A 27,044-nucleotide genomic window follows, 5' to 3' on the forward strand; every position below is an offset into this window, starting at 1 on the left:
GCTTTTCGTCACTGTTGGTGGCAGGGTTCAGGTTTTTACTCATACATCATTGTTGATGTTGTCATTAAAGCATGTTGGAACGCCTTGTTTCTGATGTATCCAACTGAAAGAGAGATATTGGCTGCTGGTTGTTGCTCCCTGGCAGCAAAATACTATCCTCGCATAAAACTGATTCGAATTGAGACTCAAACGAGTGACTCTTCACAAAAAACCGCCATAATCAGAATACCTGCCAGGTATACCGCCGTCGCTATAAATCAACCCAAGGTATCTCGAACTAATGATTGTGCACACTTGTAGTCATGTCTGGCTGGCCCCTCTAATACATGTACTGAGATACATTTGTAGGCGAGACTAACTTTAGTCTCGTCGGGTGTCAAACTCATCAGGCGCGACGACTATAGACGGTGAAACCACCTGAGCCTCCGCGAGAGTGATCAGGTTTGTCATCCTTTGAAGGAGGAGGAGGTGGTGGAGCAGTGCCTCCTTGTGCTCGAGGAGGTGTTGCTCCTGTGGCGAGATAGCTATATGATACTCTGCGAAGTTTGGTTCCATAACAACCCTGGCATGTTCCATCACTGTTCAGTTAGCCAGGCTGAATAGGTAGCGAGGCACAGCAACTAACGCTCCGCGCTGAAAAGAGCCTGCGCATAGATCACAGGTGATCCAGGTCATGTTTTTATCGTCAAAGACGTATGAGGAAAGAGGCGAAGACATTGTAATGGGGATCAGGGATGGTTCGAGTTCGTGATGCTCAAGCTTGGCAGTGGCTATGTCTTCTTGTTAGAATATTCTTGCTGTAACTCCAGGAAAGATTAATGATATATATATAGGAACTTGAGGATAACGGTCGGAACTGCCCAGCCAGATATCTAAATGGCATCATACTGCCGTCTATCCTGACAACGACAACTGACACACCGCCTCTGTAAATGACATGAAGTTGCGGTTCGATACAAAGGTGTCATATTATCACACCTGTCAGAGTCTGTAGCCGTTGTCATGGTGCCGGCTGCAACCGGGTCTTGTGGTGACGATCAGGTCAAGGATGTTTGGTTGCCTTAATCGGGCTCGAATCTCTAAACAAAAGAGTCGAATTGACTTAGTGCCCGAATTCAAAGACGCTTAACTGAGCCGAGATCGTAATTATCACATCTGCCGTCCCGAATTGGGGCCTCATTCCTGGATGCATATCCCCACACCAAATCTGTCGGCTATGCGCTGCAGCACATGGTTGACCGAATCGCAGCATTTTGTGGCTTCGACAGTACATGCAGCTTCCCCCCTTCGGTCTGCACCAGAAACGCCTCCTGAACCGTGTTGTCGGTGATGTATATGGGGAATAAATCCCTCGAAATCTTGACCGGTTGCTAAACCGTTCGGCAAATCAATGTCCAGGCTGACCAAGACTAACGGCATGCTGCATGATCGCAAGGTTGTGCCTCATACCCCAAGTTTTTGCGACAAACTAGGGCTTTGTAAAAGGATCTTTGTCTCATTCTCACGCAGCTTCGCGGGTAGTGATAGGATGCCAGTTTTTAAATAGAATTTCTATTGCGTGCATGCCTAATTAGGTGCAGCAGCCATAAGATGAGACTGCCTACCTAACACCCTTTCTGGAGGATATTCTGGAAAGCGTCGATCAGGTGGGTGGGACATACCGTCTTTGAGACATATATGGGCTATGCGCCGTGAAATATCAGCTCAAGCCTTGTCTGCAATAGTAATGAGGCGTCAAATGACGAAAATGTCCCCGTCTTGCGCGGAACTGTTTCTTTTAAAGCCTTGATGCGGTGGTAATCGTTAGCAAAGCTCTTGCTGATGTGTAGCTTCAAGGTCAAAGAGTCTGTAAAGAGGAACACGGTCTTGGCTGTTATGCAACCTCTGCCCCGTCTCTTACCCGGTGCAACCTTCCGATAAGCATCGGGCCTGTTCAGCCGGCGCCGTTTGCAAGTTGACCGACTTTCCTTATTCTGACCACGCCCATGGTTACTTGCTGCATCAGACGGTTCTCAAGGGCTATTCCGCAGTAAGACCATATATATGAGGCCACGACATTGTTATTCAACATACCACTCTTGTACACCCATCGAGATTCTGACCGGTCAAAGAACAATTGTTGCCGTCCGGTCAAGCCAACACCAAAAATAATGAGAGATGGACGGTGATTTTGCTGTGGTTTTTGATACGCAGATCCATGCACCTTGTCTTTAGCTTTGCCTTTTTGTGTGACACTCTACTTCTTCAAAGCCGCTATGACAAGCAGAGTCTTTTGCACACCAACAGGCTGTCATAGATGAAGTCAAGGTCCAAGCAATGTTGACCAATCTCGGCCCTTTGATCGATCGGTACCGAGTCTGGCCCCTGCTCGGCTTAAAATCTCAGCAATAAGAAGACTACTCAGTCTGACCACCATACTTGGTGATTCTGGCTATTTCAGGGTGTGATAAGGGGTACGATATCCGCTAGAAAGGCCGAGCGATCAAAGATAACAAGCTCGAGATGTAGATCCTGGGGATGTGGCACGAATGTTGTTGCAGGCTCTTTTGCCGACGTGACATGATGTTATCTGTCTCGACGTTCGAGGCCATGCATAGCCAACCCTCAACCCATAAGATGCAGCTGATGACGTCTAAGCTCATCAAAAGCTTGTCAGATGACCTTGACAAAGGATAGGGCGTATATGTTACCAATTAAACGCGGTATGATGTTCGTGTTGCTATCTTCGTGCAAGCCAAGTCGGGTTTAGGCAATAGAAATTGGCAATGAGAAAGCAGCGCAGATAACCTACTCAGCTTGCGGCATAAATCCTTGGTCTCTTCAATATGTTGCGATACCTGGCTCGGTGAGCTAGGATAGACCGAGCACCAACATATGGTAGCAGGCTAGAAGAAAAACCATTGGTGCCTTCTGTCGTCCGCGGTGATAGCACAACGCCAACGAAGGAAGAAAACACAGAATTCTAAGTCTTCGAATATGACATGTTGAAATGTCTCAAAACTTCCGAAAGACCAGGGTCAAGATGTCGTATTGAAGTTTGCAACGGCGTCGCACGACATCTGGACCTGCGTTTGTAATATCGTTGTTGGATGATCTGATAATTTGGTTCGGGGACAGTTTGAAATTGGCAAACTTGGAGTGTGCCTTTCTTCAAAAAGAATGTAGTGTGATGGCTCCTGACTGCCGACTCTCTTCACATAGCCCACCAAGAAAAGGCAAGCAATAGACCGACCGTGAATATTGATCTTCTTAATAAGATGACCACGCTTGTGGCTAAATGAGACTGTGAATCTCGGTATTTTCTTTTTAGTAGTCAAGACGAAAGGGTCTCGAAGCGTAGCTGTGACTGAGCTGGGTACTGGCAAGATCATTTATCGACATTGTAAAGTCATATCATTAACAGTGCCCAACGATAACAACAGCAACGTGGGCGTTCGGGATGAACGACATACTCGGCGCGGTGTTGCTGAACTGCAGAGACGGGTGATGGCATGGACGAAACTTCGATGAGCCTGTGTGACTGGTTACACGACGCATGCCTCTGACACAATGACGCTTTTTGTGCACGAGAACGCCTCTATTCCATTTGACAGAACCCTGCCAACCGTTCCCTATTTTCGTGTCGCATGACCGTCTAGGGTCAATTTACGGATTTTCGTTCACGACATGTTGCACTTGCACTTGCTCTGAGGTGAACAAGTGCATAGGGTAGCATCTGAGACGATGGGAAAGATTGGAGTAGCATTTGTATGTATGTAACTGAAAGATTTGGTTTCTGGATCAGTACTTGAATATGTAAGAAAGAAAGAAATTTCTTGTTTTCCAGGAGTAGACGATGGCTGCAGACCATGTTATGGCAGGAGGTAGGACAGGAACAGCTGGTCGTTGAGCCTGTACCCGATAAATACATAACCCTTTTACTGCATCCCACTCCACGTCCTCGTGCTGTGCTTCGCGGTGGAGAGTTGGGGAGTTAGGAATTAGGAATTGGGAACAGATCCAGCTGAATTTTGTTTTATTTTTTTTAGCCAGCTCCTCTAATAAAAGGTCCCTTGCGGACTTGTTATACCATGAGCTGAGCTTGAAGCGACTGATTTCCCATCTTCAAAATGTCTGTCATTCTCTGCACAGGTAAATGCGACACCTCCATCATATCCATTCATTCAAGCTAACCCATGTCGCAGCTGGATACGATCATACTATTAGGTTCGAATGCGACGCGCCTATCTGATTCAGCTCACAATTGACTGACGCTTTATTTCAAGATTCTGGGAAGCTTTATCGGGTATCTGTTCCCGAACAATCCAGCATCCCGACTCCCAGGTCAATCGCCTTTGTATCTCCCCCGACAAGCGGTACCTTGCCGCCGCTGGCCACCACACCGTCAAGCTCTACGATATCAAATCGACGAACCCGAACCCCCTATTGACTTTCGAGGGGCACACTGGAAACATCACGGGTGTAGCCTTTCACTGTGAGGGAAAATGGATGGTTACTAGTTCCGAAGACGGCACTGTCAAGATTTGGGAGACGAGGACTGGATCAATTCAGCGAAGCTATAACCATGGCTGCCCAGCGAACGATGTCGTAATCCACCCGAACCAGGGTGAGATTATCAGTTGCGACAGGTCGGGAAGTGTCAGAGTGTGGGATCTGGCCGAGAACAATTGTTCCCATGAGCTCATCCCAGAGGAAGACGTCTCGGTCTCCAGCGTCACCGTAGCCAGCGATGGCTCTCTGCTATGCGCCGCCAATAATGCTGTAAGTAACAGCAAAGATATCCATGCCCCATCTCTAACCATTTCGCTAGGGCAACGTATTCGTATGGAATCTCATACAGAGTTTCGACCGAACACAGCTTGTGCCTGTCACTCACTTCAACGCCCACAAGGAATACATCACTCGCATTTTGCTGTCCCCGGATGTCAAGAAGCTCGCGACCTGCAGCGCAGACCACACAGCCAAGATTTGGGAAGTTAAGAACATCGAACCCACTCCGGACCAGGAACCCAAGCCTTATCCCTTGGAGGCCACCCTCACCGGTCACCAACGCTGGGTATGGGACTGCGCTTTCAGTGCCGACTCGGCGTACCTGGTAACTGCTTGCTCTGATCACTACGCGAGACTGTGGGAGTTGCATAGTCAGCAAATTATCCGACAGTACAATGGACATCACAGGGGAGCCGTTTGTGTTGCTCTTAACGATTACTCGGAAACGCGATAATGTGGTTATATGGGGGTGATAGACGACTGTATTCAAGCCTACGGCTGGCGGGAGAATGGCGTTGGATCGATGTTTGCATGCTGGGCGGGATGTTATTTCAAGATTTGTAAACTTCATAGAGTATGTCCTAAACCGAGAAGTGAATGAATTAGTGTACCAGACTTGCCCCCGCCCTGAGCATATCACGACAAGAGTGACAACAAGACGTTGTATTGGAATGGTTTTATATAGTTCCAAGTGTTCGTTGCATAAGAGGACAAACTTCAAATCAAAAGTGAGTTGATATTGTTACGCTACTTCCAGGTACTCCTGACTTTCCACCAATTCGTGTAGGTATCAAAATAATTCGCTAGAGACGGAAAATGTCAGACTCCTTAAAAGTCCTCCTTGTCGAGACGCTCCTGTGCGTTCTTCTTAGCCTCGTCGGAGACGTTGGGGTTGTTCAGAGTGCTGGATACTTGTTAACTAACAGTCAATTGTAGGATACAATGCAACTCACGCCTTGAGACCACCAGCAACGTTGTTGGGGTTCTTCTCCTTGTTCTCATCGGCGCCAGCGACTATAAAATGTTAGATCAAGTTCTCATCAAGGCTAAGAAGGGTGAAGCTCACCATCGCCACCGTTGAACTCGTTCTCGAGGACCTGGCGAGAGTTCTCCTTGGCCTCCTCAGAAGCATTAGGGTTGTTGATAGTAGCCTTGTGGCCGCCGGCGATTTGAGCGTCAGACATGTTGAAGGTGTTGGGTGTAAAATTGGTAAAGAAGTAGAGATTTGTTGTGGTAGCTGTTGCTTGAGAGTTGTGGATGTGTTGATAGTGAGAACCAGTTGATTCGATTCGAGGGACGACAAGAGGATCTTCTTATACTCGTTTCTGTACACAAGTTGACTCTCTGATCGCCGATTTCGCACCGAGTCAACAACTACAAGACATCAAAGATCACCTCATTGACGCAATCGATGATCTTGTCACTGGGCCAGCCTCTCTTCGATGCATTGTTGCCGTTGGCAAGCTGCTTCCCCGGAGCCAGATTGCATGATTGATCAACGTGTGCGGTGATACAGATTGCTTCCAGCAAGCGGTTGGATGGGTATTGCTTCTCGAGTGGTGACGTGTAGGCTGTCCATTGTAAGACTTATACAAGGGTTTTCACGCGGGCAACTGCTTGATCATGGTGTTGAAGCATGATGAGCAACTGGTCTACACGATTGCGAAATCAGTTACTATCAGGAACAAAGTCTCGGAGCAAATCCTCCAGACGATATTGGCTCGATCGTTGCAGAAGTCCGATCTGGTTGCATGCAAATATCAGCCCTACATCAATTCCCCCTGTAGATCATTCACGATGATGTAAGATGAATCAGATAGCTTCATCAGATGACAGAGTAATGACGGGATCAATAAAGAAATGTATTTGTTTGTATATCGGCTTTGTAGATATATGTCTAGTCCAGAGGCTCAATGGCTTGAAGGCTCACATATCCGAATATCTGATCGTCTTTGAGATAAAAAGTCATGACGCAACAACTCTATGCTTGCCAAACAATTGTTTTTAGGATGCCAGCAAGCAGCCGCGGAATCTAAGCCAACAACTTCATGTCGTAACTCCGGAATCAAAAGCAAACAAAAGGGAGAGTACGGTCTGTGCTAGCTTGATGAATCATTGGCGCGGACCATGACATCAAGACGTGTCAAACGATTCAGGTCAATCGCGAAAGCAGCGCGAGGTCTCGTGAAAGAATTGAATTGGTAGGCTTGTAGTAATCACTCTGTGAGAATACTGTATTTTGACAGTAGGTTTTGGTTTAAAGCTAGACTGACTGGTTCTCATCTTGAATCTTGGGGTGCCTTCGGGTACCAGACAAGTCGACCGCTCCAAGTATAAGACATGATATTAGCAAGCCAGCTATACTGCGACTGCTTAGTTAATCTTGAGGTTATTTGTTTTTTACCATAAAGCTTGGAGGTCAACGGTTATACTCTGTTGGATGGCTCTGGTCCATACAAGCAATCGAACTGCTAAGTACGGCCAGCCGATGTCGCAAAAATTGGACGAATTATAAAAGAATATGGGTAGATCAATCGGTGTTCTGACAAACTCGGGTGCTTTTAACAATTTCGCCGGCCCTCGATGTTTCTGCCAGCCTTATGGTTGGTCGAGGGTAAGTTAATTGTTAATCAGCTTGCATGATCGACAAAATAGCTGACATTGCGCATTTCGGACAAATCCGTCAAAAGAAAATAAAGAAGATCATCACGAATATCAAATTCGACCGATGCCATCCGATTTGTTTGCAGGATATGAAAATTTGAAGCTGAGACATCGCATCGATCACCAAACGGGACTGCACTTTGTGTCGTTGTACTCGCAGATGATTCTGAAACCTGTAAACCAATTAAATTGCGTACCAGCTATACGCACCGATCCGAAACTTTGACGGAATCACTGGTAGCGATACTGACTGGCCACATTTTATCAACTGCACTGCAGTAGCGGACCCGGTTGTCGTAGGGCAGCGAGACATTCTGTGACAATCCATCTTGAAGTGTCGGCGTGTCCGCGTCAAAGAAGACGAATCATGCTACAACGACGACACTTTAGCGGCTCTTGATAGTGCGTCTATCGAGGACCTCTCCATCTTGAACTGGGTCCCTCCTTTCAGGGTTCATGATAATCAAGGGAGGCAGGAGGCCAACGACGGTCATCTATGGCTGGTCTGTAAATGACGTCGCATCAGAACCTAATTCGAGTCTCCATACCCAGCTGGACAGGGATCATCGCCAAGAAGCACCGAGTGACCGGGTCGACATGTGGATTATCTTTTTAACTCCGTAGCGGTGACGGTGAATAAGACGATGGATGGGTGAGAAGACAAGTTGAATAATAGCCCGAGTGTCGCTTGTCAGCGCGGGAGTGCGGCTAAAAGCACTGACCATGCGGAGAGGTAAACTAAGCGAAGCGACCTAAGCCACCCACCTACCTGACCCCTAGCGGATGCCCCCCTGTAAAGATAGCGTTCTCAGTGGATAGAAATCCCCTAGGGCGAGGCTGAGTTGACTACCCCCGCCAGCCACGTTGACGCCTTCGCCTCCAGTAATATTTTTAGAAAGCACTTCTTCTGCCAGATTCTGCCTTTGGTTTCAATCCAAACCTCCACACAACCACCCTGTCCGACTCTTCATAGGCTTTGCAGGGCTGATCTGTGAGATCCCTTTCTTTTGTTAGACAAACGCACGAGCCTTGTGTTCACTACTTTACATCCACTCCCTTTGTGGTCCAACAGTCCAAAGTCTAGAACGCTGGAGAAACCTACTTGCATCATCATCATCGTCACCATGGAATCTGCAGATGAGAAGCCGCCAGTCTTCAATTACATCCTCAGCTTCACTCTAGTAGGCCTCGCATGGGGATTCACTACCCCTTTCATCCGACGCGCCGCGCAATCGCATAATCCACCTGCTCATCCTGTACTCGAGAGTTCATCTGTCCAGTCTAGCTGGCTCAAGTCCAAGGTCTATGGTGCTTTCTTTGCAGTCATTGACTTGTTGAAGAATCCCCGATACGCAATCCCGTTGGTTCTTAACCTCACGGGAAGTGTGTGGTTCTTTCTGCTCATTGGACAGGCTGGTAAGTTTAATGCTTTTTGGTCTCACTTGTCAAAGCAAGTGCTTGTCAGGGGGTGTCGATCCTGCGGATAGACTACCATTGACACTTCGCCACGCCGAGGGCTTAAGTGCTAATGACGACAAACTCTAGAACTAAGCTTGACGGTTCCTATTGTAAATACATTGGCGTTTGTCTTTACCGTTCTTGGTGATTGGTATGTCGATGGTAAAGTTATCAGTAAAGGTATGTCTAGTGATGAATCCGTGATATCAAACTAATGGCCACTTTAGATACCGCAGCTGGGATGGCTCTAATGTTGGTCGGAATTGGCTTGTGTGTTCAAAGCAAGCGTTAGTAGAACAACACCCATAGATCCTACGTAACCTAATGTAGTTAAACATACATGATTCTATAGGTTCATCAAGTTGCACCATTCGGATTGGTTACCAATGATTCTAACAATGCACAATAGCTCCACTTCTGTAGGAACTTCTTCCGAGTCATTGATAGACAATTGTTGTCAGTGAACAAAGTAAATTGTAAATGTCAAGATAATTGAGAGAAACCGTGTTGTAATAATAGTCAATTGATTCATCTGCTCCAGGCAGTTCAGAGGAGCCCAGCCCCATCAACCTCGAATCCCTAGGCCCTGTCCTAACAAGGAGGATATTCTCCCTCTATCTAAAATGGTGGTAATGCCAGAAACTTCATGCTGTACCGTATACAACAGACATGTAATGTGAAGCATGACTCATAAGGTCATGAAAGTAAAAGAAACACACTGGTTTATCCTTTGCGCAAAAATCATACCCCAAGCCGCAACTCTCCCCCTTTAATAGTTCGGTCGTCAAAAAGGTTCGTCAAGAATCGTAGAAGTAGTAAGGGAAAGAATCTCATGATTAGCGTCGTAGACGTGGGCGTTTTCGTTGGTCTTGGTTTTTTTCGTCTCTCGTTCGTCACAACTGTTGCTCATGGGGTATCGTAGATCGTAGTCGCTCTTTGTCATCTCCCTTTTTCTCAGTTCACCGGCGTGCTCGGAGCCAGCGTAGCACACTCCGGAGACTAGGGTCTTCGGCCGTCCAGCGGCCCATCTGCTCATCTGAGGTTTTGAGCTGGTTGTAAATTACTTCGTCGGCAACTGCAGCAAGCTCCTGCAGTAACAGTTAGAAAGGGGTACTTTAAATACAAGCAGAAAGGGGTATCGTACTGCTCGCAGCTGTTGATCGCATGCTAGGAGTTGAGATTGGTTCCTAGAGTTGGGTGCGCCTCCCTGCAGCACCTGGTTTCTGTATTCGACCCATCGTTGTGCCGCTGCCTGTCGGAGATAGATCTTTTGTCCTTCGTGCCGTCTCGAGTACGCGTCCAGGAGTACCCTGAAGGTTGTTAGTGGGTATACTTGTCAGTGTCCACATTGCTAAGGAAACATACTGCTTAAGCTCGGCCTTCATCTGCTCTTCCTCGCCTCCAGGGGGGTTAGGTACACTGGTGTCCGCACCACATTCCAGAATGTGTTGTCCATCCAGCGCACATTGTCGAAGGGCAGCCCAGCCCTCGGTGTAGTAGTCAGCTGTGTCCACAGGATCGACTGGCGCAGCAGCTATGTAGTATTGAAGTGTTCGGAAATCAGAGAGAACTTCAGCAACTCGCATGGTGCGGTATTCGTTTACTGTAAAGAGACGAAGGACTCGCGTGTCAGTTTCCACAATTTGGTCATGATGGCATGGTTGACGCGGAGATGCCAATTGGCATCTCTTGGTAGCTGTCAAGGTGGGCAGATTTAACTTACATCCGTCCATGATTTCCCGTGTTGTGTTATTACAGGATACGTTTGTAAAGTGAAGAAGTGACCAGGCTAGCTGAGACACAATTGGTGATGGGACCGAAAGTAGTAGAAACGCTGATGTATAGAATTGTCAAGCTTTTATGGAAAGCAAATTTGATCCGAGTCGGAATGGAATTGGTGACGGAAAAGTTTGATACGAGAAATAGGCAATGAAATATTATAGAGAAGTTGTCATGTCGATCACTTGGTAGAACAGTTGAGAGAAGCCGGCCTTTCAATGCTTGGTTGACTGAACAAACAATCAACCATCCGCCAGAACTGGGCATCCTTTTTGTATATCGTGATGGTCTTCGAAGGCCTCCCAGTTTCTCCATCAAGAGACAACAGGAAGAGTTGAAAGAAGCTCTTGCTCCAGAAAAGTATCCATCTTCCTTAGCCCGACTACCTAACTGACACCGTACAGTAGCTCAAGCTTGCCAAATGTAATGTCGTGCTCCACCAACGGGAGCGAACGGCTACTAGATCCAAGGGGGGATACCACCCGAACTTCAAGCACCACCCCTCTTTCGTCCCAGTCAAAGGCCGCTATGGCACACATGAGAGGCTCGGCATTTAGAGCCAGCCTTCTGAGACAGAAGCCGTAGGCCACCAGTGGGCGTGCCATGATGAGCCTCCACCCTATCCCTATCCCAAGCTCAACATGAACGACCCTAGGCCAGCTGGTGGCAAAGGCTAGTGTCGTCGAATCGAACTCAAGTTCGAAGCTTTACCCTCAGCCCTACCCCTACAATACCCCTGGGCGCATGTATGCAGACAGCGATGCACCATGCAGGACCAGGACCCGGAGAAAGAAGAGCCCCATGTATGTGGCACGTCATGAGCATGGTGCAGGAAGTATGGGATGGATGATGTTGAGGGACAGAGAGGGTGGTGGCTGTCAACAGAGGGTGTGCATCTTTTCCAGCCACACCCGGTTGTATCCCCCTGATAGGGACGAGCATCCGATATGTCAAAGAGGCTTCTGTTAGACTCGGCTGGCACCAAAATATTCTCTATCAAAGTGAACAACGTGGGTCACGCTTTTTTTTCGAATCGTCTCTTGTCAGTAATTGGTCAGCGGACTAAAACATCCTAAAAAGCATCTTGTCCGAGCGAGCAAAGTAAAAAAACATGTTGGGTTAGTTATACGCTAAGAAACTTCCCAGAAGAAGAAGGCGTAGAGACTTTTTTTCTGCAGGGGGTTCATATTGTTGTCCAAAAAAAGAGACACCCGCAAAAAACAAGACTGGGTACACGGCGTAGCAAGTCAAGGAAAAACAAAGAGACGGTCAGACTCTGGATTGATAGAGAAAATGTGTATGAGAGTAAGTAGTCAGAGGGAAAAGGTGGATTTCCTAGGATAGGTCGGCTCAGCTACCCATGAGCCACCCACTAGTTTCTCCAAAATAGGAAACGCTCTGTAGTTCCATCGGTTCAACGAGGCCAATAGGCGCGCGGATACTGCTCCAGCAACTGTCCGGGGCGAGCTGATGGCTGGATACGGTCAAGTTTACCAGCATGAGGCCGTCTGAAATGCAACCCAAAGAATGCCATGAACGAATTACTCAGGTACTCACTTGTCCTGTATATTGTAAATTTCCAGGCTGAGTCAAACACGGAGAAGCCGATAGACATTTAGCAATCAAGAAAACAATAATTCATGTGCATGTCGCATACCAAAAATGACCTCAACCATGAAAGTAAGACTAATTCGGCGACTGACATCCAAGATTAGGTGGGTAGGATAATACCCGATGCTGATATCCAAGTCAGATCTGAAACTACCTAGATAGGACATGGCATGCCATCATGCTTACTTGGGATTGATTGTCCAGCTCGTCCAGGTTCATCTTATCCCAACAAGGCTTATTGCAGCCATTGCAGAAATCGTATGTATAATGTATCTCTATCGGTTCGATCGGGTCGAGAACCAGGAAATCGTCAGTTGACTGCAGTAAACATTTAAAAAACAAAAAAACAAAAGGCACAGGTGTTATGTGGCGTCACACTCTCTCTATTCTCTGCATGACGCCGTTCCAAGGCCGCTGAACTTGACTCTCAAGTCCCAACCGACGTGGTTTTTGGTGCTATTCAACTGTCGCTAACGTTAGTCTGCGAACTTCTCATCGTTCGCCTTCTCAACGTTCGCCTCCCCCATAGTCTTTAACACGAACTCATCCGCTTCCCGCTCCCGCTCCTACTCCCAAAATGACCCTATCGACACTTAGTCCTGTTGCTGGATTGGTTCTTGCATGTATTTTCAGTCATTCCTTTGGAGGCTCAAACGGAAGCTTATCATAGGCGGCAGCCAGCCATCTAAAATTCAAGGTCATCCCCGTCGTGCCAGGGACACCCCTGCATAGATCCGATCGACTGGAAGGATGGCTTTCAGACGAAGTCTATCAAGCCTCATTTCTCATACGATGTCAAGAATCTATGACAACATGGTAAAAGAAGTGCTAATTGAATTATGTTGAACAAGCCTGTCTTCCAATCTGGACCAAATTTAGAACTAAGCTACCTATGGCAACATACCTGCCATAGTCGAGTTATGAGGTCTTAGCTGCAAGCCGCGTTCTTATTTGCGCCTGTTCTTAATTAGTCTCACAATGGAGAAATATTGAGAAAATATTGGCATTGTCAACAGCCTACTGCGACAGCACAGCATGACCCACCACCACCTGGCATGTTTTGTTCTAGCCCCATCGTAGGCTTTTGTCTTGGTTATTAGTCGCTTGGCGCGAGGCATACTCGTCCTCGATTGGGTCATCAGGCGCGCAGGTTTCAGTTGGCCAGATAGAAGAGGTTCATCATTTCTATTGCACATGGTTAGGACGGCTAGTGACACACTGGATATGGACCCGCGGCCACGACGGCATCCAAGTTCCTGAACTTGATAATCCATCCCCCTGCATTGGCCTTGTGATCCATGCTCTTGGGAGCAGCACGCCGTCCCTGCTGCAACCCGCGAATCAAACCTCTAATCCCTCGCGACAAAGAGCACCGACCTTTCCACTGTCGCAAACTGGCAATGTTTCATGCATATTCCATATCATTCTCTCCACTTGTTCAGTCCTTCTCTGCAATAGCTTGTAATCGGTCGTCAATCTCCTCCTCGGTCAATGTTCTGAAGCCCGAGTAGGTTCCCTCTTCACCATCAGGTCGGGGACCACCCACGATACCAATCTCGATCTCCCCCTTCTTGAAGTCCATACTCAAAACTGTGCTCAATGTCGTAATGGCAAGCTCAACTACCTCCTCCCAAGAACCCTCCGCATGGTCCTTGTTGCGGAGCTTCTTCTCGAGGTGGTTCAGCGCCTCCTGTTGCTTCGGGCCAGCCGCGGTTCCCTTGTAACCAATGTAGTATCCAGCAGGGTCGCATTTAAACAGTTGGGGGCCGTATTCCGAGTCGAGCGAAATCAGTGTGGTCGCAACGCCGTAAGGTCGCATATAAGCCTAGGATGAAGTCAGTCTCTGGTTGGTCATAATTTTTGTAAGTATATGATGCTTACCCGCTGAGTGTAGACTTGGCTGATGTTGGCAAGACGCTTGGCCAGGGCATCAGCTGGCATCTCGTAACCATACTTGTATCGAAACTCAGCAGCCTCGCCCTGAGCTCTTTGAGCGAAAGCTCGGGCATCCGCGATGGATCCTGTGATGACGCAACCGACTGAGGGAGAGAGCTGGAAGATGTGGGTGACGGAATCAGGGTCCATGAGCTTGTCCTGTGATATTAATCAGTACCCATCGTGAAGACTCCAACACTCTTATACATACGGGAACCTTCTTCTGAGACAAGACAACAGCACAGTCCTTGCCCCTCACACCAATAGACATGATGTTGGCAGCTGTGATTGCCTTGAAGGCATACTCTGTACAATATCATGTCAGTCTCAATTCCGAGTGTTTGTCAACGTCATCGGTCAAGGGAGTATCGTGGGGTATAGCGGGTTGAAAGGTTCGGGATTCGCATACCAACTTGGTAAAGCCGACCATTGTCGGCAAAGATGGTAATGTGTCGATCGTATGCGCCGGCTATTGAATTGCATGTTAGTTAAAGATACAGCAGATGGATTGTACATCAGCATGAGGTACGTACCCGACATTGTGAATGATTCGTGGTGTTGATGTTCGAATTCGGATTAAATTAGAAAGCAAATCTCAAAAAGAACTTGTCCAGTTCTTAATGAGGAAATATCGAGGTGAAGGTTGACGTTGTGGAGGTTGAGGGGAGAGCTATGGCGGGTTGAGATAGTCGACGCGTTGGCAGGAGCTTGCCTAGAGCATGAGGCAACGGAAGCTCAATGGAAGGCTGAGTTGGTGCCTCGTTGGTGTTATGTAATCCTCAGGCAAGCGTAAGGTGACACAAAAAACGGACACGGTAAAGTCGACCGAAAAGAGGCGATCTACTGGTGATTAAAATCGGAATTGATACGGGAAGCTTTCAAGTTCCTAAGCAGCTTGACTAGATGTCCTTTTTGCTTTATTCTTACAAAGATGAGTACATTTCTTTGCCGAGTACGAATTCATGTATCTTCTTGAGCTTTGTATAATTGTGTCTCCCCAGAGCTCCCCACTCTTATCGTTATCTACCAGAATCGTCACGATAAGATCCACTCTCGATAATTCTCAAGATCCATTCAGAAAAAAGTTACTGCCAACATCCAATCCAGAAGATCCGGCCCGCAACAACACGACTTTGCATGTCTTCTTTTGCACTTGCACTACGCTAAGAAGAGGATCCTGCAGCCATTGACAACTCACAGTCCATCTCTATTCTTTGCGTCACTGCCATTGGCTATTCTAAAGTCAACAGAGAGTCCACCGCTCGCCCAGCAGCTAGAAGAAAATTCAAGGACCTGGCAACCGCAGTAAAGATTTAAGAAAGTTGAAGAAAACATAAGAGATAGTTTGAAGATTTCAAACTTGAGATTAGATTTGTACATTGTTCTCATCTCTTTCTCATATTACTTTCATCATCGTCATTTCTCCAAAACCAACATCTCACAATGTCCGGCCAAACTCCCGCCTGGAAGAAATTGGGCTTGAAGCTCAAGCAGCCTTCTGATGCGCCTGAACCCAGCTTTGGGCACCCAACCGGCAGCTCAAGCACACCCATAAAGAGGAAGTTCGACGCCCCTCCACCTTCCAGTTCCTCTCAAGATGCCAAGCGACGGAAGTCAGTATCCTTTGCTGATGCGCCATCCAACAACAACTACCCCAAATTCTCCAGGACACCAGCAAAGGTCGTTAAGCAGAGCAAGTCCAAGAGCAAAGGACCCGCAAAGAAGCCTCAGCCACAGGTTTCCACTGATCTCAAACCTGCACTCGAATACTTGAGTCTCTGGAAGAGTTCTCGCGACAGCTGGAAGTTCAACAAAAACCACCAGTCAAACCTTATCAAGCACGTTTTCGATGCCGATGGAATCCCTGCTTCTGACATTGAAACCTTTTATGACTACATCCAAGACCTGAAGGGTTTCGTGAGAATGCGCCTTCGAGAGACTGCTTGTGAGGTCAGGGATAAGGATCAGTCCGATGGCGCAAAGGCATTCCCCGAAGGTACCAAGGATTTGGAGGCTACCCAGCAACGATATGAAGAGGCCATCGCCAAGTACCTGAGCCAACCTGTGGGGTCTAAGAGAAAGGGCTTTACTGAGGTGGACTACCTCTCAGACTCGGAAGAGGACGAAATCATTGTTCAACGACTTGTCAAGCGCATGAGAGCTGAGCTTGTCATTGACGAGCTGTCTGACGGCAATGAAACCGAGACCACCACCACATCATCACAGACAGTTACCTCTACCGACAGCAATGCCACAGCCACCAAGAACTCCGAGAAAAGTGTGAAGCCTGCTGATGGCGTACCTGCGAAGCGTCGACGAAAGCTCCGTGTAAACGTGGAAGACAGCGACTCTAGCAGTTCCGAGTCTGAATCGGACTCAGATGATGATGACACCAGCAGCAGTGGAAGTTCTTCTTCAGAAGACGAGTCAGACAAGAAAGCACCCGCAACTACGCGGTCTTACCGAAAACCTGGCGAGGAGGACTCGAGCGATTCTTCATCTTCTTCAGGCGACTCGGGCTCAGATGACGATTCGAGCGATGACGATTCAGACTCTGAATAAAGATTTAATGATACCCGGCTGTTCAGTACATAGGAATGAGGGCTTCGAGATTGGATAGATTGTAAGAATCATATATGGGTACTGTTTCCATGTGATATACCCTCTACACATTTTTGTGTCTGAGCTTAGCTGTTTCAAACAAAAATGGGGAACTAGATAGGTGCTCCGAAGAGCAATTAATTCAACGGTATAGGCTTTGACGCATGGAATTTACTGTATACAATCTAGGCGTACAGTTTGGTGAATCCTTCTTCAGGCGGTTGAAGCCAGTTCTTCGCATCGTAATCCCTATCCTGTCCTTCAATGATGTGAAAAGTATAGATGATTCTTCCCTTTTGGCTGGTGTTTTTCTCGCTCTTGTGCAACAAATTGCCATGAATGAGGACCAGGTCACCGGCTTTAACTTCTCCAGGGACATAGTCATGCTTGTCTTCTGGCTCATCCTTTCCATAGCCATCTATCGCAGGGAACCTAGGCCCGTCATTATTCACCATCTCTGTACCGGCATTGCCCGCCTTACGAACAAGTCTCTTTTCTACTGGTGCCCAGCGATGCGACCCTGGCAAAAAACTGAGACATCCGTTCTCAAGAGTAGCATCTTCAAGGGCATACCAGAAGCCCACAGCGGAAGGGGGGTTAGTGTACAGGAAAGTAGAGTCCTGGTTATTATAAGCCCATGTAACAGCAGTTCAGCCAGGAGATATACTCACTTGGTGAGGTGGCACGGCACCACCGATTTCTGGCTGTTTGCAGATGACCATGCTCTGGAGACATCGTGGATCCTTGAAGCCAAGACTGCGTGCCACGGCAGGTGGGCTGACCTTGCTAGCATCATGGTCTAGCAGACGTGCAAAGGGAGGCGACAAGGCATGAAGATAGTGACCAATTTTGTTTACAGCGCGAGCTTTGGGCTTGATGAGCTTTCCTTCATCATCGAAAGCGTCTTCTTCAAAGAAGAATCGAACCTTGTCGCCCGAGGTCAGGAAGTAGTCGTCACCAACATGATCACGCTTCTCGCCTGTTGAGAAACGTGTAAGAGGATGGTCATCTAGAGAGAAGTTTTCCAAAAGATTGTGTGTCTCGTCTAGAAGAGATTTGACAGTTGAGCTGGAGAGAGCACCAGGGAGGATAAGGTAGCCATCCCGGTTGAAGGCTTCCAGTTGCTCTGGTGAGAGACCTGGTGTGTCCGTGGTCATTGTGGAGATGGAAATAGTAATTTCTTATCAAGTTGAGAGCTTGTTGGAATGAATCACTGTATTTAAATATTTGTGTTGTACTTGTTTATCTGAAAGCCGAGGTTGAGTGGTGATGAATAGAAGTTGATAAGAGTTAGGTATACAAGGTGGGGTGGACATACCCCGCCTACATCACCAGATGCCTCATATAACAACTAACTGTCATCAAGAGCAGAAGGTATCTTTTATGCTTTAGAATAGGTACATATTATTGATCATGGTACCTATGTTTCGTATTAATGCTAAATTGGGATCACTGATTAGTACTTCATGCTGAACAAAACACACCTCAGAGTATCAAAAAATTGGCCGCTCTAAGCATAAGAGACGAAATAAGTGGGTCACTTTATGCTCTTTAGACTATAGCTCTTTAGACTATTTATTTTTGTAACCTAAGACTTAGGAGGTCCAGCATATTAATTCAAGCCAGTATACATCGCAGCAACTGCACGAGAGTAGTTATAGTAATAGAGAGATATCTAGAATTCTAAAGAGAACCGGAAAGAGAGTATATAATATTCTAAGCGATTTCCAACATCTATATCGAGGCGACTGCAGCAGAGCCCCTCTACATTAGTCTAGGCTAGGTCCTCTTATACGTACCATAGACAAAACTTCAGGACTCCTGTCTCGCAAGATACACCTACCCAGCGAAGACGATAAAATAGGAAACATATGCGTTAAAGACTATGGTATCAATCACGAATAGCCATCGCCTAAGCATCAAGCGGGTCCGAGAGGAAGTCGTAACCTTCCTCAGGAGGAAGCAGGTATGCTGAGAAAGCGATACCAAAAGCAGCCAGTAGACTTATGGCGGCCCCGACGGTACTGAGGTAAAAAGAGGTATCCAAATGCCAACCTGGGATGGTAAACTGGTCATCGTGATCGTAAAGATATGCCTGACCGATTAGCTGCTGTACCGGGATGACTTTTGTGCCAGGGGTACTTACCACAATAGAAATGGACACAAACTCGACCACAGCTACAAGTGTCAAGAATGCAGCAGCAAAAGGCCATCCTGTCTCACGCTTGTATTTGCCTCCACTCATAATGACAACAAAAGTCACCAGACCTCCCAAACACAACAGAGTTGTGAAAGAAGCCAGGAAACCGACAGTCCTCCACATGGAACAAAAGTATCGCTCTCCTCCTTCACATAGATCCTTGGGAGGAAAGTCTCGACAGTACGGGTCATCCAACGTCGAACAGCTCTTGTGTAGACCGATATGCTTTTCGATGGTCTCGCCAGAGACCGAAGTAACGGAGTAGGTCAACCAGTTTGGCAGCCATATCGGGACCACAATCATAACAGTCGCTATTGTGTGTTAGTTGTTGATAGTTTTGGTGAACTCTGGAGCATCTCAATACGCCTACGTCATTGAAGGCGCGCTGTGGCTACGGAAGACGGGGATAATTAAACGTACCAGCTACAAAAGCCGCTAGGGCAGTTGTATAGACTGAGACTCGCGTCATGGCGTATATATGCTATTACTTTCAAAGACTTTCAAGCGACAGATAATAGGTTACAGAATGGTGTGGGATAGATAAAGGAAGAAATGTCGGTGCCTGCCTTTCTGCCTTTGGTTGCCTTGAAAATAGCCAAGTCCAGGTCCAGGATAGTGCTGTAGCATGTGAGTGGTTGATGCCAAGTTTCATTAATGGATTTGGCGGGGATCCCAGTGTGGCTTAGTTTCCGGTAAGCAGGGAATCCTTGAGGTAACCAATGATGGCGATCATCTCGATATCGTACCACGAGGTCGATTGATTGATCAAGACCAATTGCGAAAAAATCTATAACTGGCAGAATAACCCAATGGCGTAGTTCTCGGGCATGATCCTCGGATTACTCGAGAGATTCTGTATATTGATGTAGAAGCACTAGCAGTATATTGCCTGGCTAGTAGGTAGCAGACAAAAATAACTTCCCAAGTCTTAGGTTACAAAAATAAATAGTCTAAGAGCTATAGTCTAAGGAGCATAAAGTGGCTCACTAATTTCATCTCTTAGGCCTACAGCGGCCAATTTTTCTGATACCCTGAGACCTGGCTAAGGAATATACCTAGGTTAAGATAGCACTCTTAGGAAAGACAAGAGGAGACATTGTTCAAGACATCTTATTGACAATCGCGAACTGACTCTAGTTTAAAAGCCTAAAATAAACAAGACAGGTCTCGAATTAGCTGGCTGTTCTCGCTTCTAATTCTCTGTATCTGCCAAACAGGATGCTGCACAATTTGGGGCAACATGCTGAGAACAACTCGTCCAAATCAACGCACCGAAAACACAACCAGGTATTGATCTTTGTAACAAAACGCCCCAACAAAACACCTATAAACATAAAAAAGCACATAGTGCAATGTGTACTTCAGCTTTATCTCCTTAAACCCTGTTCGGTGAAGTCGGCATCGCTGAGACACTCGGCCACGACAGGGTTTTCAAAAATGTGTTTTTGCAAGTGACCTCCAAAAAGAAGTCGCATCATATCGATTCGGGAAGAGAGTGACCACGAATCGATAACAGCTACATAGTTGCCGAGGCGTAGCTTGTGACGGTACCCGAACTCGACGACACCGTCCTCATTAGGTTTGGAGGCGAGACGTTCGCCCTTTTGGGGAGTGTATCCAGCGGCCGAATAACCAGGGCCAACACCCTTTTCCAGAGAAGTGATGGCGCTGATCAGGCTGTCTCGAAGGTCGCGACGATCCTTTTTGGACACAGACTTGGAACTCTGCTTAGCAAGCTCTGACATGCGGCCTGTCAGCTTCTCTGGGTTGACAGGGAGATCCCATGACTCTCCAGTCTCCTCCTCGTGAGTTCGCGCTGACTCGAAAATCAGTGCGATACAGGCGGAAGCATTGGTCTGAACTCCAACATCAACGCTGTCAAGTTGTTCGTAGAATCCGTCCAAAGCCATGGTAGCCGCATACGAAAAGTCATCGACATGGCTAGCAACAAAAGCCCAACCTCGCAGAGCAGCTGCGACAATGAATCCGTTATCAAAGGAGTCGATATTATCGCCATCAGACTCGATAATGGCGTATAGGTAGTCGAGCAACTCAAGAGCTTCTGTCTCACCACCACCGCCGTAAAGGACGGTGAAGCACAGCGCGTAGATACCAAATGCCTTGCACTCTTCATCATCGTCATCGGCTACGATCTGTTTGAGAGTTGCTTGAGCATGCTCGTAAACATAAACTTCCTCAGAAGAACTGAGGGTCAGAAGATATGCCTGGAGGTATAGCAGTCGCTCTCTAGCTTCCATACCACGATTGGCGCCGCGAATGAATAGTTCAGCAAGCTCGTTGGCAGACTCATCAAGCCACTCATGAGTAGCCGGCGCAAACCGATGACGTACAACCTTGATATAAAGTTCCAATAGCTGTGTTCGAGCATCGCTATTGTTGTGCTTGCGATCCTGGAGTTCCTCCATAAACTTCTTGGCGTCGAAAGTGTTGGTGCCGTCTTCGTTCGTATCGACCAGAGAGCTTGCAGATGCAATACTCATGGTGTCGTCGTACTCAAACTCATCCTCGCTCTCGTCTGAAGCTGCCCTACTGGGAGCTGTGGAATGCGCCGGTGACGTAAGAAGCGAAGCGAAAGGAGAACCACGAGGAGTTAGATTGGCGGAAGCGCGACCTGACTTGACGGCCTTTTTGGATACGGTTTTGCCGTCGGCCTTGAGCGCCTTGACTCGAGCGTGGTTCATCATTTTGCTGGAAGGATTGTTGATGACTGGGGAAGCCCGAGAATGGAGTGTCGGTTATGTAAACGCAAATGCGCTTAGGTTTGTATAATTGACGAGGAAAACTCGCAAGGTTGTGTGCAAGTTTTGTGACAATAACTATCAAGAGCTATTCAGCAAGTGATCCTCGTCGAGGTGAAAATTCTGTCACTCGGGTATGGTTTTGGACCTGGGTCGATTGGTATGGGTGTAGTAGACGGCGGTTTCGGTTGTTTTATAGGCGTATCGAGGCATAAAGTCCATATGGAATTCCGAGGGACGAGTTTAGTAAGAAATCGGAGATAGGTGTTAGTGGAACAGCAGCACCTTGTGGTAGTTATAAGCAAAAAAGCGAAGGAAGAGAAAGGAATGATGTGGATGGCGATGAAGATTTGTTTAAATCCAGTGAGAACCGGGTTGTGGCGTGGCGGAAGTGCATGAGCTGCCCTGTGGAACAGTGGATCAGGCGCCGCTGAAAAATTCCAGGGCTTTTAGTGGCGACCTGAGATGTTTAGGCGCAAAGCTTACTTGACCAAGTACCTTCTTATGCAGGTGCAATTACAACGGCTAAGGGGAAGGTGACTCATGTGCCTGATCTTTTGGGTAACTCTGAGCACCTCTGACTCTACACATTCTGTCATCTACCAGAGTCTCATGAGGTTTTTGAAATCATATCACATGTGGTTCCTTAATTTGACACCATATGACAGCATCTGTGGGCATCCCCAGGAAAAGGGACAAGGAATGTTAGTGCTTCGTCCCGCTTTTTGTTCCACTCACCCGCTTCGCTCCACCTAATGACCCTTGTCTTGAATATCGTCATCGATCATCACTTACAGTAACGCGTTTAATAGTCCCTTGCTGATGAGATGGCTTCAATCAGCGCGTTGTCTTATACCTGAGCAAATTTCGATTTGATCCTAGTCTGTATCGTGTATTTTGTGATGCGTTTGACTGACAGTAATCTGAACTTAGAAAATGTTGGGATAGATGATTTCAAGCCGAGGCCTAACAAGGTTACCCAAGTTAGTGGGTAACACCTCCTAAGTCTTAGGTTACAAAAAATAAATAGTCTAAGAGCTATAGTCTAAGGAGCATAAAGTGGCCTACTGATTTTATCTCTTATGCTTCCAGTGGCCAATTTTTCTAATACCCTGAGGCCAAGAAAGCTACATAGTAGACTAGATGGACAGCTGATGTGCAACCCGAATGGGAGATGGGAGACGGGAGACAGCAGCCGAAGAACTTATATGGAACGATGTCCAAACTGCGACCCAACTCCGACGACTACAAGGTTAATAATGTCCGTGCCATTGTTCATTGCCCGGTTAGGTAGTGAAGGTACTTGTTGTGGCAGAATCAGAAGAGCAATAAAGTTGAGCCAAGTTTCGGATAGACCGAGATGCCGAGAATTTGTGTGAATTTGTGTGAATTGACAGATGAGTTACACCATCGACAGAGAATTAAAGGCGTGCGAATCAGAACGCACCCGAATAAGCGAGGGACAGTGATGACGAGATGGATGCTTTGATGGGAAAGCATTGACCGTGACACTGCGTCCTCTTAGCTGACTCACAATACACAAGTTCTGTTCCGGAAACCGTAATCATTCAGCATTGTAGTGTTTGCCTCATGTAGGCAGGTGGGCGTATTTGAGGATAGGACATTCTATCTTCACAGTGTATATTGAATTCCTTCGAAAGTGCACAGGCAACCCCTCATCCAAGGACAAGCATGATAACGCAAGGGGTTGAAATGGGAGCCGAGCTTACGATATACAGTACTTTGCAGCCGAAATATTTCACCATAGGACTTGTCGTCTTATCGCCAGTATATATCTATATAACCATCTAGTGGGTAGCAGGGAAAATGAACTCCTAAGTCTTAGGTTACAAGAATAAATAGTCTAAGATCCATAGTCTAAGGAGCATAAAGTGGCCTACTCATTTCGTCTCTTATGCTTCCAGCGATCAATTTTTCTAATACCCTGAGACCAGTGGTTGAAATGATTGCCCGTAGACGCGGGATTTGTAATGGAGTCGCTCCATAATAGTCATGTGGTCATTTGAGCATGCTTGCACTATTTCGAGTTTAACAGTGGCTGATACAGCGAGTTTGGGGCATTCGCCAGCCGCTCCAAGCCATCTTAATAACAATCTAAACCTTTGATATCTCTATCTATGACCATTCGATATCGTTATACTCTGGGTATGGTGATGTTGACAAATGACATCTATGGCTGGGCTGAATGATTTCTTGTAAAGGCAAGTACTCGTCGTGATATTGCTGCTATCAGCTATCCTAGTGAGTACCAGAAAAAATGACCTCCTGTGTCTTAGGTTATAAAAATAAATAGTCTAAGAGCTATAGTCTAAAGAGCATAAAGTGGCCTAATAATTTTATCTCTTATGCTTCCGGCAGCCAATTTTTCTGATACCCTAAGGCCATCTTAAGATGCCTCGATAGCATGGGCTGGGCACAGTGCGACCCACTCACTCAAAGGGAGATCCAACTAGACCCTTAGACCCTGAAACCAAGGGAAGTCGGGTATGCTTCTGCATCTTTAACCTCGAGCACCAACTTACCTCGAGATATCCAAAGCCTATAACATTTTATCGATATTGATTACTTGATGAATGCAAATCGAGTTCTTTTTCACTCTGGAAACACTGCCGGGCAAGCAGGTCATCAAACTTGGCGGGGTTAGTTTCGCCCCGCTATTACCATTAACTTTAGCTCCGATAAGCCGCTTATCTGCGTACTGGCTGTCACCTGTCTGCCTGATACGGCAGTGACCTTACACTGTCGCCCCACTTCCATTTCACCTTCCCCCCAAGCCGTCCTGGCACCTCTTGATCACCTTCATGCTGCTTGCTTTACACCTTTCTTCTTCTACTGTTTCTTCTTTCTAAACCTTCTTTCTTCATTCCGCAAACATCGACTGTTTTTCTTCTTTTCTTTCTCCTCTCTACTTCTGCGACTCGTTACGCCGAATATCACTGGTACCGAACCCACTTCTGCCTGCACATGTGTAAGACGCCTTGCATTACGCAAACAAGATACTCTACATAAAGCCTATATATCCAGCAAAGTTTGACTGGGTACTTGGTCATCATGGCGGTCCCAGAGTATCGCGATGAAGGTAAAGTTTAACTTATGCTTTTCCAGACTTTATTGTTGATTTGTTCGCAGTCTTGATCACACTTTCGAGCGTGAATCCTCCTTCGGACTTTCCATTCAAAACACGTCACATTTTCCTCAGTAAGAAAAACCCTACGATTCAAATCGGCAGAACAAGTAAGAGGAAGACGTCTCTTGAAGCGGGCAAGTCCAACGCATGGTTTGATTCGGCAGTCATGTCCCGAAAGCATGCTCTTATTACCCTCGACCCGGAAAACCAAGTGAGCTTTCTATCACACCATGTACTTTTTATAAACTCTGACCCTTTTTAGAAAGTCTATATCAAGGACACGGACTCTCTCCACGGTACATATAAGAACGACGTCCGCCTCAACATAAATGAGAACACAGAAATTTCGACCGGAGACAAACTTATGTTTGGTACTTCTATTGACAGAGGCATGACACAATACCCACCCACAACAATCGAGACCGCTCTTAAGTACGGGTGCGGGGAGTATGCTCATCTGTTTCGTTTGAAACACCACGCAACTGACAAATATTATAGTCCTGCTGTCCGCGGAAACACTTTCCGGGTACCCGACGATACTGACTGCGAAGACATCAGCAGCGACGAGGATCAAGTACACAACAGCTGCAAGATGCTTTACGCGAGAGACGTTCGCCCTGGCCGTGCCCCTCGAACATCAACACTGAATGACACTCCGATCGACTTGACGGGCGACGAAGATCGATCTATACTCTCCAACCTGGGAGTTGATGCACCTCAGCTTCAGTCTGTAACGGCACTCCCAAGACGGGAAGAGTACCCCTCTCAGCCAGTGTCCGAAGATGATGGCATAATACTTTATGACTATTCAGAAGATGAAGATGAGGAGGTGGGCGGCAGTGAAGATGAGGAAATGGGAGAAGACTCTCAAGTGGATCAGTCTGCATTTAAGGAGACAGACAATGTTTTCTCAGTGCCTCACTCTGATTCTTCATCTGTTAGTGGCGTTGAAGACAACCGAGATTCTGTGTCGGTAGACGATGACTTTGGCGAGCACGATGAGTTCGAAGAAGGTATGTTGGCGGAATACGATATCATGGCATGTTTTGACCATTTAGAAGAGGACCTTGTCGATTTCACCACTCCAGTGAACAATGACGAAAAAGAAACCGGCGACAACCCGGCACAAGCCTCGAGTGCAAACAATGACACCCCCAAACAGCAAAAGATCGATGTCACTGAAAGTAAAACTACAAATGTCTTTAGCCCGCCCGACTTTTCTCGCAGGGCTGCACCTGGCAAGGCTTCCTTCACCAACAGGATGAACGAGCTTTATCCTCTGTCTCCCATGCCAAGTACCTCTCCCGCTACGGTGCTGCCTCCAATCTCTGATTGGGCTAACAAGCCATTCACCTACGAATCCTACACTCCTAAAGCCGCAGTTGAGACTATGGCCAGAAAGACAGGGAAACCCGAGTTCTTTGAGGCGAGGGAAATCAACAAGGCCAATGCCGGGATCAATTTTCTATCATGGCCACGCCCCATGGATTCCTTCTCAGCTGTTGCGCCTCAAATTCCTCATATCGACCAAGTTGACCTACTGCCACATTCTGATTTGATAGTTTCGGGCGCTCGATTCATTAACTCTCCTGAAGGCCCCTTCCACCAAGCTGAGCCAGAGATCACCACTCAAGAGCCCACTCGGGATGAGACGTCTGCATTTAGTTTTGAGCAGAGCAAGAAACAATGTGATGTTTACGCATCCGCCGCTGATGCGTTGGCCAAGGCGTTGGCTCCCCAGACAAACCGCCAGGAAGATGCTAATCTAGAAGGTGAAGCGCAAACACTCACCGCATCAGAGAACAAAGACGAAGCAGCCAAGGAAATAAAGAAGCCCTCCGAACCTCCCAGCTCCTCAAAGAGAAAGGCTGAAGAAATCTCCGAGCTCACTGTCGAGGAAGAGATTCTCGAGTCCGACGAGCCCCTTGTCCCTCAACAAGCCACATGTCGACCACCCAAACGGGCCGCAGGCTCTCTACGCCAGGAGAAACATGCTGCAGTCGCCCCTCCGCCACCCAAGCGTCTTCGCCGCATGGCCGAGGTCGTAGGATACGCTACGCTTGGTGGTGTTGCTGTCATGTCAGCACTCATCGCCACAGCGCCTGCCCTTTAGCTACAG

At 47.2% G+C, this 27,044-nt stretch overlaps 11 protein-coding genes across 11 annotated transcripts; 4 read left to right on the plus strand and 7 right to left on the minus strand.

The window, feature by feature from the left end:
- Window positions 1-385: 385 nt before the first annotated feature.
- FPOAC1_003348 (uncharacterized protein) lies at window positions 386-1,004 on the minus strand (the record flags this gene model as incomplete). The annotated part of the gene is made up of 4 exons (XM_044847915.1): window positions 386-578; window positions 626-770; window positions 889-926; window positions 979-1,004. The coding sequence occupies 4 exons, from the start codon at window positions 1,002-1,004 to the stop codon at window positions 386-388; spliced, it is 402 nt and encodes a 133-aa protein (XP_044713831.1).
- A 3,105-nt stretch (window positions 1,005-4,109) lies between these two features.
- FPOAC1_003349 (uncharacterized protein) lies at window positions 4,110-5,224 on the plus strand (the record flags this gene model as incomplete). The annotated part of the gene is made up of 4 exons (XM_044847916.1): window positions 4,110-4,131; window positions 4,185-4,206; window positions 4,266-4,761; window positions 4,811-5,224. The coding sequence occupies 4 exons, from the start codon at window positions 4,110-4,112 to the stop codon at window positions 5,222-5,224; spliced, it is 954 nt and encodes a 317-aa protein (XP_044713832.1).
- A 374-nt stretch (window positions 5,225-5,598) lies between these two features.
- FPOAC1_003350 (uncharacterized protein) lies at window positions 5,599-5,954 on the minus strand (the record flags this gene model as incomplete). The annotated part of the gene is made up of 3 exons (XM_044847917.1): window positions 5,599-5,674; window positions 5,724-5,784; window positions 5,837-5,954. 3 exons carry the CDS (start codon window positions 5,952-5,954, stop codon window positions 5,599-5,601), a joined length of 255 nt encoding a protein of 84 aa, XP_044713833.1.
- A 2,604-nt stretch (window positions 5,955-8,558) lies between these two features.
- On the plus strand, window positions 8,559-9,184 carry FPOAC1_003351 (uncharacterized protein; the record flags this gene model as incomplete). Its single annotated transcript, XM_044847918.1, has 3 exons — window positions 8,559-8,850; window positions 8,980-9,072; window positions 9,120-9,184. The coding sequence occupies 3 exons, from the start codon at window positions 8,559-8,561 to the stop codon at window positions 9,182-9,184; spliced, it is 450 nt and encodes a 149-aa protein (XP_044713834.1).
- Window positions 9,185-9,851: 667 nt separating this feature from the next.
- FPOAC1_003352 (uncharacterized protein) lies at window positions 9,852-10,478 on the minus strand (the record flags this gene model as incomplete). The annotated part of the gene is made up of 3 exons (XM_044847919.1): window positions 9,852-9,980; window positions 10,037-10,202; window positions 10,258-10,478. 3 exons carry the CDS (start codon window positions 10,476-10,478, stop codon window positions 9,852-9,854), a joined length of 516 nt encoding a protein of 171 aa, XP_044713835.1.
- Window positions 10,479-13,720: 3,242 nt separating this feature from the next.
- On the minus strand, window positions 13,721-14,757 carry FPOAC1_003353 (uncharacterized protein; the record flags this gene model as incomplete). Its single annotated transcript, XM_044847920.1, has 5 exons — window positions 13,721-14,107; window positions 14,164-14,376; window positions 14,429-14,523; window positions 14,627-14,686; window positions 14,751-14,757. 5 exons carry the CDS (start codon window positions 14,755-14,757, stop codon window positions 13,721-13,723), a joined length of 762 nt encoding a protein of 253 aa, XP_044713836.1.
- Window positions 14,758-15,660: 903 nt separating this feature from the next.
- Window positions 15,661-16,779, plus strand: FPOAC1_003354 (uncharacterized protein; the record flags this gene model as incomplete). Its single annotated transcript, XM_044847921.1, has 1 exon — window positions 15,661-16,779. The coding sequence occupies one exon, from the start codon at window positions 15,661-15,663 to the stop codon at window positions 16,777-16,779; it is 1,119 nt and encodes a 372-aa protein (XP_044713837.1).
- Window positions 16,780-17,003: 224 nt separating this feature from the next.
- FPOAC1_003355 (uncharacterized protein) lies at window positions 17,004-17,975 on the minus strand (the record flags this gene model as incomplete). Its single annotated transcript, XM_044847922.1, has 2 exons — window positions 17,004-17,438; window positions 17,490-17,975. 2 exons carry the CDS (start codon window positions 17,973-17,975, stop codon window positions 17,004-17,006), a joined length of 921 nt encoding a protein of 306 aa, XP_044713838.1.
- Window positions 17,976-18,730: 755 nt separating this feature from the next.
- FPOAC1_003356 (uncharacterized protein) lies at window positions 18,731-19,487 on the minus strand (the record flags this gene model as incomplete). The annotated part of the gene is made up of 3 exons (XM_044847923.1): window positions 18,731-18,913; window positions 18,965-19,329; window positions 19,439-19,487. The coding sequence occupies 3 exons, from the start codon at window positions 19,485-19,487 to the stop codon at window positions 18,731-18,733; spliced, it is 597 nt and encodes a 198-aa protein (XP_044713839.1).
- Window positions 19,488-20,385: 898 nt separating this feature from the next.
- FPOAC1_003357 (uncharacterized protein) lies at window positions 20,386-21,723 on the minus strand (the record flags this gene model as incomplete). The annotated part of the gene is made up of 1 exon (XM_044847924.1): window positions 20,386-21,723. The coding sequence occupies one exon, from the start codon at window positions 21,721-21,723 to the stop codon at window positions 20,386-20,388; it is 1,338 nt and encodes a 445-aa protein (XP_044713840.1).
- Window positions 21,724-24,849: 3,126 nt separating this feature from the next.
- On the plus strand, window positions 24,850-27,038 carry FPOAC1_003358 (uncharacterized protein; the record flags this gene model as incomplete). The annotated part of the gene is made up of 5 exons (XM_044847925.1): window positions 24,850-24,877; window positions 24,928-25,136; window positions 25,188-25,372; window positions 25,424-25,938; window positions 25,987-27,038. 5 exons carry the CDS (start codon window positions 24,850-24,852, stop codon window positions 27,036-27,038), a joined length of 1,989 nt encoding a protein of 662 aa, XP_044713841.1.
- Window positions 27,039-27,044: the final 6 nt, after the last annotated feature.

The sequence above is a fragment of the Fusarium poae genome, chromosome 1, assembly GCF_019609905.1.
Source record: "Fusarium poae strain DAOMC 252244 chromosome 1, whole genome shotgun sequence".
NCBI lineage: Eukaryota > Fungi > Ascomycota > Sordariomycetes > Hypocreales > Nectriaceae > Fusarium > Fusarium poae.